General features: G+C 42.8%; 1 protein-coding gene across 1 annotated transcript in view; it reads right to left on the reverse strand.

The window, feature by feature from the left end:
* LOC109921648 (integrin alpha-8-like) overlaps positions 1-16,403 on the reverse strand; it is a 121,655-nt gene that overhangs the window by 89,197 nt on the left and 16,055 nt on the right. The window contains exons 3-4 of the mRNA XM_048614461.1: positions 10,991-11,088; positions 4,361-4,535 (exon numbers count right to left, since the gene is read on the reverse strand). Coding sequence (XP_048470418.1) covers positions 4,361-4,535; positions 10,991-11,088 — 273 coding nt within the window. The remainder of the gene's footprint in view (positions 1-4,360; positions 4,536-10,990; positions 11,089-16,403) is intronic.

Genomic DNA, 16,403 nt, shown 5'->3' on the forward strand with positions numbered 1-16,403 from the left:
ACAAAGGATGCTGGTGCAAACTACAGCCATGGTGTCAGGAAGTTTTGGGAGCTGCAGTATGACACATACACAGCTTTCCAGTTATTCCATTTTGATACAAAATATATCAACAAGTCAGTTGTGGATCTGTCAAAAAAATACACTATCCCTCTTCTTCTGATTCTGTGTAATCTTCACTTTTATTTGCCAGCACCAGGAAATCAGCATTGTGCTTTTAAACCTACTCAGGAGTTTGCAGCTATAGGCTCCATCCCTTACCTCTTAATGTAAGCCTCTGTCACCTGACTTACAACGCCCAACCCTCTTCCTCCCCTTATTTCTCACTCTACAATTTCTGAAGACTGTACAATTGCTACTGTCTCATTCTGGCTATTAGTTTAATTTCAGTTTCTTTGTACATTTTTCATCCTCATTAATCTTGCTTTCTTTCTGATCACAAGGCCCATTGCTTTCATCAAATCCCTTTCCACTCTATGGCCGAGATTTTCAATTGCCCACGAGGGCAGTATGTCTGGCTTTGACAACAGAGTTCATGGATAATGTGTACATCTATCAATACTTCCAAAATGCACTGCTTATAGGATCATAGCCCACAGAAGTGGCTCTTTGGTCCATTGCATTTGCACCAATCTATCAGCACTAATTCCATTTGACCCATAGCCTTGAATGTTACAACATTTCAAGGGCTCATTCACATACTTTTTAAAGGTTCTGAGATTTCCCACTTCTATTGCCATACTAAATAGTGCATTCCAGATTCACACCACCCTCTGGGTTAAAATATCTTTCTCAAATCCTCTCTAAACTTCCTGCCCTTCACCATAATATTATGGCCCCTCATTATTGACCCTTCAACTTAGGGAACAGCTCTTTTCTGTGCACCCTGTCCATGCCCCTCATAATCATTACCCTCAATCAGGACTCCCCTCAACTTTCTCTGCTCTGAAGAAACCTACCCAAATTTATCCAGCCTCTCTTCTTAGCTAAAATGCTCTAACCCAGAACATCATGGTTAAATTCCTCTGCACCCTCTCCAGCGCAATCACGTCCTTCTTATAGTATGGTTACCAGAACTGCACATAAAATCCTGTACAGCTTCGACATAGCCACACTGCCCTTATAATCTATGCCACAACTGATAAAGGCAAATATCACATAGTCTTCTTAACCACGGTATTAGCCTGTCCTGCTCCCTTCAGGAATCTGTGGACAAGAACCCCCAAGAGCTTGCTAGTTTCCTGCCATGTGATGAGCACTCCCTTGTCTTTTTTACTTCTTACATTTTTCACGGTTAAATTTCATCTGCCCTGATCTGCCCATTTAGAAAACCCATCTATATGGTCCTGTAAACTAAGACCTTTTTCCTCTCCGTTAAGTACCAAGCCAATCTTCATGTCATCCGCAAACTTACTTATCACCTCCCCAACATTTTCTTATATATCATTTATATGAATAATAAGGGACCCAGCATGATCCACCACTGGACACTGACCTCCATTCAGACAAACAGCCTTCGACAATAACCCTCTGTCTCCTACCACTAAACCAAATTAAGATCTTGCCAAGTTACCCTGGATCCCGTTTCCTTTTTAATGTTCCACTTCCAAGCATCCCGGATGTATGCATGACCACCTTTATCAAACAATGCTCTTTTCCACCCTCTGTTATACAGACAGCTCTCCACTGTGCCTCCTCCATTCCCCGCTCCACAGCTCTTAACCACCCCTCCCCCAAAAATAATAAAGATAGGGCCCCCCTTGTCCTCACTTTGCACCCTGCCAGCCTCCGCATCCAACATATCATCCACAAACACTTCTGCCAACTCCAATTAGACCCCACCACCTGGAACATCTTCCACTCCCCATCCCTCTCTGCCTTCCATGAGGACCATTCCCTTCGCCGGTCCTTAGTTTGTGCCACACTCCCCGCCAACCACTCCAACCCGCCTGGTACTTCCCCTGTAACTGTAAAAGATGCAACACCTGCCCACACACCACCTCCCTCACCGCCATCCAGGTCCCTAAACAGCCCTTCCAGGTGAGACGGAGCTTCACCTGCATCTCCTCCAACCTAGTCTACTGCATCCGGCGCTCCTGATGTGGTCTTCTCTATATCGGTGAGACCAAACTTAGACTAGGTAACCATTTCACTGAGCATCTTCACCTGGCCCGTAACGGCCAGCCTAACCTCCCGGTCACCGTCCATTTCAACTCCCCACCCCCATCCCAACCCCCTCCGACATGTCCGTCCTCGCCCTCCTTCAGGGTCACAGTGACTCAGAACGCAGATTTGAGGAACAATACCTTATCTTCTTCCGGGGCACCCTACAGCCTGGAGGACTCAACATTGAATTCTCTAATTTCAAATAACCTTCTCACCCATTCCCCAGCTCCCTTTCCAGCCCCACCTCCTCCCTTCCATTCCACGTTCTGACCCTCCCTTCCAGCCACCAATCGGACTCATTCATCCCGTCGACCAGCCTTTTCATACCTACTACTGATGTCCACCTACCAGCACAATTCTGCTACCCAGCCTCCCCCACTGTTTACCTGCAGCTGCCCCTACCCCAAATCCAGTCCTGAAGAAGGGTAATACCTGAAATGTTGGCTGCTCCTTTCCTCTAGATGCTGTGTTATTCCAGCCTCCTTTTGCATTCTTTATCAGTCTGCCACATGGGTCCTTGTCAAAGGCTTTGCTCAAATCCATATAAACTACTTCAACTGCACTACCTGCCTGATCATCTCCTTGAAAAATTCAATCAAATTTCATCAGCATGATCTGTCTCCAACAAAGCCTTGCTGACTATCCCTATCAAAACATGCCTCTCCAAATGGAGATTAATTCTCTGCTATTGCAAAAACAGAGCAATAGGGGAGCCGTCAACTTCCTTCTTGCCAATTAAGAGGCCATTAATCTGTCAAAGAGTTTGTTAATGACCTGGAGAAGACCAAAAGGAGATTTTCAAAACAGTGAGTGGAAGGAGTGAACAGTCTGAGGTGTGTGTGAGCACATCTGTTAGGGAAACTGAGGGAGCGAGATTGATGGTGCTACTGAATTAAAATACCAAAAAAAATACACAAGTAACAGAAGCTAAGGTGCTCGTGCAATGGCTTTCATTGTCAACCGCTTCAACAGAGTTGGTCATGTACTTGGTCACTTATGTACCCTTGTGTGTACCCTGCTTTAGCTGCCTTCTGCCTTTGAACACTGCATTTCAGAGCCAGTTCCTGCCTTAGCTAATTGTTCAGTACATTGAGTACAGGAGTTGGGGCATCATGTTGCAGCTGTACAGGACATAGGTGAGGCCACTTTTTGAATACTGCGTACAATTCTGGTCGCCCTGCTATAAGAAGCATGTTATTAAACTGGAAAGGGTGCAGAAAAGATTTAAAAGGATGTTGCCAGGACTGGAGGGTATGAGTTAGAAAGAGAAGCTGCGTAGACTGAGACATTTTTGCCTGGAGCGTCAGAGGCTGAGGGGTAACTTTATACAGGTTTGTAAAATCATGACAGGCATGGATAAGGTGAATAACCAAGGTGTTTTCCCTTGGGTAGGGGAGTCCAAAACTAGAGGGCATAGGTTTAAGGTGAGAGGGGAAAGATTTAAAAAGTTCCTGAGGGGCAACTTTTTCACCCAGAAGATGGTGCGCATATGGAATGAACTGCCAGAGTAAGTGATAGATGCAGGTACAGTTGCAACATTTAAAAGACATTTGGACAGGTACATGAATAGGAAAGGTTTAGAGTGATATGGACCAAATGCAGGCAAGTGAGACTAGTTTAATTTGGGATTATGGTCAGTATGGACAGGTTGGATCGAAGGGTCTGTTTCTGTGCTATATGACTCTATGACACCAGTACAGTAATTCAGCACCAAGGTCAATTCTGATGGATTGAGGGTTCTGAAGATTAAAACAGCAATGTGCAGTGTTGAAGGTGTGGCACAGGGTCATGGCCTAGATGCGAACTGGGTATTAGTTTCCCAACCCCAAGCTGTTATGCAGCCCAGTGTTCGATTTTCTTGATTCATCTCCTGACTCTTTTTGTAAAGACCATTTTCTCTCCCTTTCTTTTGCTTCACATATATTTCAATTGACTTGTAAAATATTACCAGGAGATTTAATTTCAAACTAACCAAAAGCAACAGAGAGACTACAAAACAAAAACCCAGAAGAATTTCAACTGTTGCTGTATGCACTTTAGCAAAACGACCTGGTGTGATGAAAAATTAACCTGTGAGCCCATTCTACGCTGCTGGGGAGCGGGCCAATTCACTCACAAAGTCCTTGAAAACTTTTGCAGTTCAGGAATTTTGACCTTTTTCTAAAATCTCATCACTTTATGCAGGACATTCTCTTACCGCCCGGTAGCTTAAGCTGTGATTGCAAAATATTGGAGCGACAGGGTGAATATTCTGCGTAGTTGCTGAAGTTTTGAACTGCTATTAGACACGTGCCCACTGGTGTCACTCCACTAGTCTCGAACTGGAAACTGAACTTCTGTGAATATTCCCAGTGGTAGAGAGGTGCACAGGCCTGCAGATTGAACACAGATGGCAAGTATTGTCAGCTCATGATAGAACCACGTGTTGACTCTAACAGCAATGATTGCTTTAATAGATTTTTGTTTTAAACAAAATATCTTCCTAAAACAATTCCCTCTTAAAGGAGTGTGAAAACTCTCTGTTCATGTCATTACCAAAGACCCACATACACTGTTTTTTATTTGCTCCCGAATTGTGGACATTGCTGGTTAGGCCAGTATTTGACCCCATTCGTAATTGCCTTCGCGAGGGTTGAGGTGAACTGCCTTCATGAACTGCTGCAATCCATGTGGTGTATGCAAACCCATGGTCCTGTTAGAAAGTGTTACCTTCTGACCATTGGAAATGCTGACAAGGGCAAGTTTACTCTCTATCGCCATCCATCATGGAGGACCTTACCTCACAACCATTGCTGTTCTTGTACTGACGGCATTGGTTGGGAGGAAATCCAGGGTTTTGACATTGTAAAGGCAATTGTGAACATTGATTGTAGTGACAGGGGCATCATTGAAGCATTTGTTTCATTGGCCAACAGAGAGGCACTGGAACCCTGACTGATTTTCATCTCCACAACCCAGATCCCATGGTGGAGGTGAGCTTAGTCAGTAAGAACCTTCTGAACAGAGTGGCTTAGCCAACCTCTGCCATAATCAAATAAAGACACTAAGGAAACACAAACACTATTTTGAAGTGGAATAGTTGCAAATAGTTAACAAATACATCTCCGTGCCCATCTTGAAATGTGAATGAAAGAAATGTGCATGTAAGTCCATGAATTCTTAAAAATCTGTGGTTAAAAAACAAAGTTCTATCAGGTTCTTATTGTGGATAATATCTTCCACTCTCTCAAATGTAAGCTTTTGGGCACTCTCCATTGTCTCGTAGGCAAAGCTGTTGTTTGGGTTTGCATTAAATTCTCCTGTCTCAAAGTTCAATGTCCTGATCCCTGATGAGTGACATGGTCTGAAAGCACTTTGACCCAATATCGTTGCCAAACCCTCTCATTCAGCTAACCCTACCCACATATCTTTCAATCCCTTGTTCCTTCATGCTTACCTAGCTTTTACGTCAATGCATCGATTTTAATTGCCTCAACTAACCCTGTGATCGTGAATTGAACATACTGACTACTCTTTGGTTGCTAAAGTCTCTTTCCTGAATTCTCTTATTTTTATCCCACGTGGAATGTTGACATTACTGAGGGAAAGTAAACACCAACTGTATTGCTGTAGTAAAGTGAGTTCTGCAATCGTATGAGTGAATAGCAATAGGGTCTAGTGATGACTAAATACAGAGGATGCCAAGAGAGGGACATCTTGAGGCCTAGAAAGTCAGACTCCAGTACCATGTGATCTGACATCAAAATGACACTCTTCCTTTTGCACATGCTCTGTAGATATACTTAGAATAAAAGTATAATTCCCTTTATTCTACAATTGCTGTAGTTCTGGATTCACAAGTACACCAAGCCAGGTATGGCCAGCAGATTTCCTTCCCTAAAGATCATATTTTAATCAAAATGATTGGTGGTTGTTTCAAAGTCACATTACTGAGACTAACTTTATAGGTCCAGTTTTATTGACTGAGTTTAAAGTCCACCAGTGACTGTGGTAGGATTTGAACACGCCTCCATAAAGAATCAAGCAGGGCCTTTGGATTATTAGAGTCATAGATTTATCTGGTATAGAAACAGACCCTTTGGTCCAATCAGTCTATGTCGGCTATAATCCCAACCTAAGACAGACCCACCTACCTGCGCTTGGCCTATATCCCTCCAAACATTTCTTATTCATGTACTTATGAAATGTCTTTTAAACATTGTAACTGTACCTGCATCCACCACTCCCTCTGAAAGTTCATTCCACACACAAACCACTCTTTGTGTAAGGATGTTCCCCTCATGTCTTTTTAAAAATCTTTCTCCTCTCCCCTTAAAAATATGCCCCTGTTGTTGAAATCCCCCACCCTAGGGAAAAGACATCTGCCATTCACCTTATCTATCCCGTCACCCCCATCCTCCTACACTCCAGTGAAAAAAGTTCCAGTCTATTCAGACTCTCCCTCTAACTCAAACCCTCCATTCCCAGCAAATTCCTGGTAAATATTTTTACTGAACTCTCTCCACCTTAATATTATCCTTCCTATATCAGGGCAACTAGAACTGGACACAGTATTCCAGAAGAGGCCTCGCCAACATCCTGCACAACTTCAACATGACTTCCCAACTCCTATATTCAAAGGTCTGAGCAATGAAGACAAGCATGCTAAACCCTTTCTTAACCACCCTGTCTATAGGTGATGCAGACTTCAAATAATTGAGTACCTGAACGCCTACGTCGCTCTACAACACTACCCGAAGGCCCTAATAATCCAGCGATATTACCATTAAACCATTACTTCTCTCTGTCTGAGGAATTATTGATGATCTTATATTTCTGACCTTTAAAATACATTTATTACATTGATCTTACCTGTGAGTTCAGCTAAAACTGACTTGACCAGCTGCAGGATGATCCCGATATTTAATAGGGCTCCTGCTCTGAGTGGCTAGCATGCAATTTTAGCTGGGACGTACTAACGTCTAAATATCAAGATAGGCTCAACTGTGATGCTTCCCTTATACTCTGCATCAAATAACCCACTGATGCACTCTGTGGAATTTTATGGCTTCTCCTGTCTGGAAGCAGGAAGGACATTTAATTATGTGAGATGATGGAATATTGCATGCAGTTCTGTTCGTCACATTGCCGGAAGGACATGGATGCTTTCGAGAGGTTGCAGAAAAGGTTTACCAGGATGTTGCTTGGTCTGGATGGGTTCAGTTACGAGGAGAGGTTGGACAAATTCGGATTGTTTTCACTGGAAAGACAGAGACTGGGGGTGTGTGATCTGATAGAGGTCTACAAAATTTTGAGAGGCATCGATGGAGTGGACAGTCAGAGGTTTTTCCCAGGGTGGCAAGGTCAACTGAAAGAGGGCACAGATTCACGGTGAGCGGGGAAAGTTTAGGGCAGAAGTGTGGGGAACATTTTTCACGCTGAGGGTGGTGGGTGCCTGGAACGCACTGCCAGTGGAGGTGGTGGAAGCTGGCATGTTCGCAACATTTAAGGTGTATCTTGATAGACATGTGAATGGGAGGTGAACAGAGGGATAGAAACTGAGCATGGGCAATAAGCAGCGGGTCAAGATAAGGATTAGGAATTGGCACAGGCTTGGGGTGCTGAAGGGCCTGTGCTGCTTTGTATTGTATAATAGAATCTCATTGACAATCTGCCTCTGCCATTATTCCATCAGTGGTCCCTGGTCAGACATTAATCAGCGGCAATTTCTGATCATATAATGGCCTCATCTCATTTGTGCTGATATCGGCCAACTGCATGTGGTGTTGCCTGACAACAAAAGCATCCAGCAGGTGATGGTATCCTTCCTTAAAAATTGTGATCAATTTATGTGACATCAGGAAAGGGGGATACATGGTGAGAGTCAACTTCCTGTTCTTATTTCCCATCTCCCAGCACCTCTCTCTGGGATGTCTGCCCCAGAAATACCACCAATCCTCAGCTTTCAGTAGGTTAACCAATAGCTCTCTGTTGGCAGGATTTTCACTCCTCCACCAAGGGATCTCCATTCCAGGAAAAAACTCTTTAAATGCCTGAGCAGCAATTAATCCTGGTGTCCCTTCCTGGATGGGGTAACTGACATCTCTTTCTGATTCTCCCATCAACAGACACCTTTTGTAAAATCACAATCCACCGTTGCTGGGTTTTTGCATCAAGAATGTGCAGTTGTATGAGGAATCAGAAAGTAGGCAGCGGTGTCAGTATTTTTTAATCAACCTGTTCAGAGATGTTATCACACGCTACTGAAGCAGGTGGGACTTGAAGCGGGCCTCCTCACTCAGAGGTACGGACACTACCACTGCGTAACAAGACCACTTCAGGCAGCAGTGTCATAGAGTCACAGAGTCATTGAGGTTTGCAGCATGGAAACAGGCCCTTCGGCCCAACTTGTCCATGCCACCCAGTTTTTACAATTAATCTAGTCCCATTTGCCCACATTCGGTCCGTATCCCTCCATACCTATTCCATCCCTGCACCTGTCCAAATAAAGTGTAAACCATATCTCAGCAAGAGTCAGTAGAACAGGAAGTGCAATGAACAAAGGAAAATAGAAAAGCATCCTTAATGTGATTCTACTTTCATTCAATAATTAATCACCTAAATTTGGTACAAAATTTTTCTGTGGCACTTAATTCAGCAGATCAGGAGTCCAGTTAGTGCAAATAGCCGGTGGATACCCATTAGCAAACTAATGTTCTAAAAAAGGCAGATTAAACACTTATTCACTAGAAAACAATTGAATACTAAAGGCTCCCTGTCAATAAGCCCGAAAATTTTGGAATAAGGACAACGGCAGATTTTTGCTCCAACATGCGGGCAGGAGTGGAGATTTGTGGGCGTGTAATTTTGTGCCACTGACTGGACATGCAGATTTGTCAGTTCCATCCCATCTTCAGAGCAGGTTTTCTAGGGGTGCAGATAGTGGACCAGCCTGCAAGCAGCAGGAAGTCAATCAATACGAGTTGAAAGGCCAGTAAGGATGATTATCAGAGGCCGAATAGAATTTTCAGTCAGTCTGATGGTTCCCCCAGGTCAGAAACCCAGCAATCACCTGAATGTGACTTGTGAGGGCTGGCATTTCTGACCAACTTTCCAGCCTACAGCTACAATCTTAGGCCATTCCTGTGGACAGCTTCCTCTTGACATGATGGAGTGTTTAGATTCCCTCTCCATCCCAAACAACTGCTATGTTCTGCTCTGTAGAGACTGACTGAAACTTCCATTCTCCCTCCATCACCACTAATTACAGATCCAGCTCCTGCTGGAGCACCTTCTATTTTCTTTTTGAAATGATGAAGCAAGTGAATCGTCAAAAGTGACAAATCCTTAAGTAGTGCTGGAAACCCTCAAGTTTAGTCAAGACGAGTTTGCTTATCCCCAAGTTGGCGGCTGATTGGAGAGGGCACTCTAATTTGTTCATGGGTCATGGGATGTCACTTGCTAGCATTTCCCTCAATATAGAGTCAACTGCATGATAGAAGGAAGGAAATCATGAAAGTGCAAGAGGCAAGAATGAAAGGGACACAGATATCATGGAGGGTTGCAACAGTTGTAGAGGTTAGAGAGCTAGGGAGGGATGAGACCATGGAATGATTTGAAATCAAGTTAATTAAAATTTAAGGATTGTTGGAATGGGAGCCAATTAAGTAAATGCGGACAAGAATGATGGGTGAATGTGACCAGCTTGAATTAGAACATGGCTAGCATACATACTTATGCAGAATGTCAATAATTTTCTGCTCAAACATTTAGCCCGTGAGTACGGTCTCTTCCCAAGATGTAATTAGTCAGCAATAAATAATGGAAGGCAGGAAAATGTCAGCAGAAGCTGAGTATGTGGCACAAAGCAAACAGGTTATAATGGAGAAAGGAAATAGTATTCTGTGGTAAGGGCTCCCAGTGCAAAGTGGTACTTATAGAAGTTTGAAATGAGTGGACAAGAATCTTAGCATTAGGACCTGTGGTTTCCAGAGCAATGATTTATTGGATGATGCCTATTTTAAAACAGAGCATCCTATAGACAACTATTTATAAGTTGCAAAATGCATGTGGGTGCAGTTTAATATAGGAGTCTAATTGGGAAGTTCAATATAAAATCAAACCTATTTTACTGGTGCAATTGTATGCAAATTCCCTGTGAATCTCATTAAAATATACAAAATATAGAAATGAGCATAAACAAGCCAAAATCAGCAAATGGGTGCACACACACCAATTCCAGTTTTTATTATTTTTATTTTTTGGATTTTTTTTCCCTTTTTTGAATATCCAAAAATTTCAAATTTCCAAATATTAAAATTTCAAATGCAGTATATTGTAGAACAGCCATCATTTGAGGTGGTTGATTTTCTGTAGCACCCTGCTCCCCAATTTCCCTTGATTTTTTACACCAGATGCTTTCCATCCCAAGTATGCATCTTTTTAAAAAAATATTTTACGAGGCCAGCACTTGTACCCCATCCTTAACTGCACTTTGATCAGAGTGACTTCCTTAGCCATTTCAAAGGGAGTTCAGAGTCAACATAAAGGCAATGGGTCTGGAGTCACAGATCAGGTAAGGATGACAGGATTCCTTCCCCAAAAGGCAGCAGTGAACCAAAACTGACAGTTTCATACTTGCCTTTACTGAAACTAGCTTTGAGTTCCAGATTTTCAATCACGTGAATTTGAATATCACCAATTACTATGCTGTTTAATCCTTTATCACCAGAGCATTAGTCTGAGGTACTGGCCCAGTGATGTTACCACGACACCATTATCTTGGCTCAAATCCAAAGGAAATTTAATTCTATGGGCTTTGTTCTAGATTTGCATCACATGAACTCACCACAACTTGTTCCTTGAGTGATTTGACTGTAGCCCCAAACCATTGGTTGGATTTATAATCTTTCATATATCCTTCAGGATTGGAAATATTTCGGTTACCTGTATGAATAAATTCAGATTATTGACAAACTGTGCCAGCAGTTGAAAGACATTCAGCTCATTGGTAGACTCTATGAATTGATTTTAATAAATTGTATTCTTTATCAGAATAATGTGCCAACACAGACCCTAATTTCCCATCTTTAATTTTGCTTCATCCCTCAACTTTCCACGACTTGCTTCCCTGTAGGTGCAGGATCTTACTGTGGCTTGGTTCAATCAAGGATAAAGAAAAACAAATTTCTGTAAATGCTGGAAATCTGATATAAACAATCAACCAACCAATGACCCAAGGAACTGCTCCTGAAGTAGGAGCCTGGACAGTAGTGTTTGCAAAGATCTTCAAGTCATGGAAGATGTCAAAACAAAGTTAAAACCTGTCCTCAATGAAGAACAAGTGCAGATGGTTTAATAATCCACTGACAACCCAAGGCTCCTCAACAACACAATGTAATAAATGAGAGAAGACCTGCAAAACAGAGATATTAGGTACAATAACAAATATTGATCAAGAACACTACTTCATGACAAATTGTGGCTCAGAACAAGGGCCAGAGGTATATGTAGTAAAAGGCATTTTTAGGACCAATGCCAAAATTATTTCTTTACATGGTGTGACTAAGTTTCACTTTCGACAATATCAGATTGGCTACTTGTTATACATCTTCATTTTCAGTTGGGAGTGAAGTGTATCTGCTCATATAATTTAAGCAAATACAATAGTTAATTTTCACGCAGCCAGCTCTCACAAACAGCAATGTGATAAATTAGCAGATGATCTGTTTCTCATGGTATTAATTGGCTGGGAGACCAGGAGAACTCTCCTACCTTTTTTTGAATAGAATTATCCATAGATACATAGAGTGTGGAAACAGGCCCTTTGGCCCAACAAGTCCACACTGACCCACAGACCATCCCACCCAGACCCATGCCCCTATAGCCCACCTAATCTACACATCCATGAACACTATGGGTACTTTAGTATGGCCAATCCACCTAGCTGCACATCTTTTGGACTGTGGAGGAAACCCACACAGACAGGGGTAGAATGTGCAAACTCCACACAGATAGTCACCTGAGGGTGTAATTGAACCTGGGTCCCTGGTACTGTGAGGCAGCAGTGCTAACCACTGAGCCACCGTGCTGCCCCTCCCACTACCTCTCGCAGGTGTGACTTCTTTATCTGCACTACAGGGAGAATGTGATTGCACTAGAGAGGCTGCAGAGGAGATTCACCAGGATGTTGTCTGGGAAGGAGTGCTTTAGCTATGTGGAGAGGTTTGATAAGCTCTGGTTGGTTTCTTTGGAGCAGAGAAAGTTGAGAGGGAACTTGGTTGTTGAGGAGCATGAACAGGGTAGATAGAAAGCAGCACTTACCCTTAGTTGAAGGGTCAATAACAAGGGGACACAATGTTTAAGGCAAGAAGTTTAGCGAGTTGAGGAAAACCTTTTTCATCCAGATGTAGTGGGGGTCAGGAATGCACTACCTGGGAGGATAGTTGAGGTGGGAAACCTCACAACCTTTAAAAAGTACTTGGATGAGCACTTGAAGTGTCATAACATTTTTAAGGATATGGGCCAAGAGCTGAAAAATGGGACAAGTGTAGATTTAGTGTAGCTTTAATGTAGTACAGGCTTGATGGACTGAAGGGCCTATTCTGCACTGTGGTGTTCTATGATTCTATATCCACCTGGAAGGGCAGATTAGGCCTTGGTTTAATGCTTGACAATGCAGCACTCTGTCAGTAGTGTAGCGAAATGGCTATGTGGTCAAGACTCTGGAGTGGGATTTAGATCCAATGCATCCTTACTCAGGGGCAAGAGAATCACCAAATGAGCCAAGTTTGAGGCCTTATGCCATCATAAATGCTCATCTTCCTCAAGGCTCATTTCACCAACTCTGACCCCCAGCTTATTCTTTGATAAAAATTCAAAGTTCTTCTGAGATAACACAACGTGGAACTGGAGGAACACAACAGGCCAGGCAGCATCAGAGGAGCAGGAAAGCTGATGTTTCGGGAAGAAGGGTCCCGACCCGAAAGATCAACTTTCCTGTTTCTCTGATGCTGCCTGGCCTGCTGTGTTCCTCCAGCTCCACACCGTGTTATCTCTGACTCCAGCATCAGCAGTTCTCACTATCTCTGATAAAGTTCTCCTGATTTTCCTTTAAAGCCTGACCCTGGCTCCATCTGGACCATTTCTCTGGGTTTATCTTAGCTTTCCTGCTGCTTTTTCCAATTTTGCCAGTGACCCCCGGCTTGCCATCAAACATTTTCACACGACCCCAAATCCCTCCAGCCTCTGGGATGCAATGTGGCTTCAGTCTAGTGATTAACTGGGGCATCAATGGGTACCAATGTGACAAACGTTGTACATTATCTAGTTACTGTTGGACTCAGTGTTCACAGAACTATAGCAGGAGAGAAAAAAAACTACTGTAAAATTTAAATAGCGTTGTCAACATTGTTGTGGGAGCAATAAACAATTTGCCTTCCCATTTCAGCTGTGTTCAACAATATTAAAAATTGCTGAAACCAAACCAATGTATTCAGTACATTGGAAAATCAATGCATTAAGCTCCCCAAGGGGAAAGGAGTAGGGGAAAGAGTCTTTAATCAAATTACAGCTTGTTGCTCCCTCCACTGGCATGATCCATCTCCGTTTGTATGCTGTGTCTAAGGCAGTCACAAGATCAGGGCTGAGTTACTGATCTAGATTGCACAACTCTGTAAAGGCCCTAATAGTACTGTAGCAGGATTACAATAGGAATCAGAGAGGAAAGATTATGAGCTCATAAAAGGAGAGACAATTGCCTTCTCATTGAGCTGCTGTCATCAGGCATGATCTAATTGTCAAATGTTCCATCCACAGCTTTTTTCCTGCCAAAGCTTTTCAATATCACCCGCACTTACTTAATGCCAACTCCAAATGAAATCTTCCCTCTAATAGGCCCAGCTGACTTGTACTTATTAACATTGTCTTATTTCTCCAACCTAATTTGAGTAGGCTTCTGAGAAAAACAACTTTCAGGACACATGGAATCCTTAACCTTTAATATTTCTGAAGAAGACTCATATTGGACTGAAAACATTAACTCTGTTTCTCTCTCCACAGATGCTGCTAGACCTGCTGAGTTTCTCACATACTTTTTGTTCGTGAGTTCAGATATCCAGCATCGTAATTTTTTTAAATATTAGCCATTAACTGTACTGGTATGGCAGCTTGGCTCAGAGCTAACTCCATCACCCCTGAATTGTGTATTCTCAAACCATTTAATTATTTGGGCCACACGTAAATATAGAAACAGAGGTGAAGATGAGGCTGTTCAGTCCCTTGAGCCTGGTCCACATTTCAGTGAGACCATAGCTGATCTGTGCAATCACTCTAGTGACCTAAAGCAGTCTGTAATCCTGGAGATGCAGCTTGGACACTATATAGTCATACAGCACAGAAACAGACCCTCCGGCCCAACTCGTGGATGTCGAGCAGGTCTCCTAAACTGAACTAGTCCTATTTATCTGTGTTTGGTCCATATCACTCTAAACCTTTCCTATCCATGTACTCAGCCAAATGTCTTTTTAAATGTTGTAAATATACTTGCCTCTACCACTTCCTCTGGCAGCTCATTCCATACACACACTACCCTCTGTGCGAGAAAGTTGCCCTTCAGATCGCATTTAAATCTTTCTCCTCTCACCTTAAGCCTAGGCCCTCCAGTTTTGGACTGTCCTACCCTGGGGAAAAGGCCTTTGCTATTCATCTCATCTATGTTCCTCATGATTTTATAAACCTCCATAAGGCCACCCCTAAGCCTTCTACATTCCCAATGAAAAAAGATCCAGCCTATCTAGTGTCACCTTATAATTCAAACCTTCTAGTCTCAGTAACAAGGTGTAGAGCTGGAACATCCTTGTCAACCTATTTTGCACCCTTTAACCAGTTTCATAACTACCTTCCTATAGCAAGGCAACAGAATTGTATGCAGTACACCAAATATGACTTTACCAATGTCTTGTAAAGCTGTAACATGACAGCCCAAATCCTGTACCCAATGCTCTGATCGATGAAGGCAAAAGTACAAATGCCTTCTTCACCACCCTGTCTGCCTCTGATACCCCTTTCAAGGAACTATGTATCTGCACCCCTAGGTCTCTGTTCTACAACACTCCCCAGGGCCTTACCATTAACAGTCTTAGTCCTGCCTTTGTTTGTCTTTCCAAAATACAACACCTCACATTTATCCAAATTAAACTCCATCTGCCATTCCTCGGCCGACTGGCCCAGTTGATCAAAATCCCCTTGTACTCTTAGATAACCTTCTTCACTGTCAACTCTACCACCAATTTTGGCATCATCCACAAACATACTAAACATGCCTCCTACATTCTCATCCAAATCATTTATATAAATGATGAACAACAGTAGACCCAGTGCTGATCTTTGTGGCACACTGCTGATCACAGGCCTCCAATCTGAACAACAACCCTCTACCACCACCCTCTGTTTTCTACTATCAAGGCAATTTTGTGTCTAATTGGCTAGCTGTCCCTGGATACCATGTGATCTAACCTGACCAGCTAGCCTATCATTGCTAAAGCCAATGTAGGTAATGTCTACCGCTCTGCCTTTATCTACTTGCTTGGTCGCCTCTTCAAAAAACCCAATCAAATTTGTGAGGCAAATTTCTCATGCATAAACCCCATGCTGATAATTCCTAATCAGTCCTAAATCCTTTCTAAATGCATTCAGATCTTGTCTCTCAGAATCCCCTCCAACAACTTACCCACCACTGACATCAGGCCTATAGTTCCCTAGCTTCTCCTTATAGCCTTTCTTAAATAAAGACCAACATTACCGACCTTCCAGTCTTCTGACACCTCACCCATGGCTGTCACTGATACAAATATCTCCAGTACGGGCCCCACAATTTCTTTCCTTTCTTTCTCACAATGTCTTCATCAAACATCAAAGTTTGATCTGCCTCAGCCTAACTCAGAATGAAGGACATTTTCACCTGGTTAATATAGCTATTGGTTTTTCAGCTCATTGGAACTGTTTCAATTTCGAGTTTGAAATGAAATGTTGGTGAGTTGAATGCTTAGCAACTGCTAAAACAATCAATTGGTCTTACAGACTCAACAAACATAGATCCAGCTGCTTGGTGCATGTCAGTTAGCCAACACAGGCTCTGGGAAAGAAGTCCAGCTGTCTTTCTCAGCTGTCGCGATTTTCCCAGGCACTGCTATCTGCTTCTTGCCCCTCCACTGTATTGTTGTGTCTGGCATTAGTCCAGGTGGGATAAAATGAATACCATC

Source organism: Rhincodon typus, chromosome 30, assembly GCF_021869965.1.
Source record: "Rhincodon typus isolate 14 chromosome 30, sRhiTyp1.1, whole genome shotgun sequence".
NCBI classification, from domain to species: Eukaryota; Metazoa; Chordata; class Chondrichthyes; order Orectolobiformes; family Rhincodontidae; genus Rhincodon; species Rhincodon typus.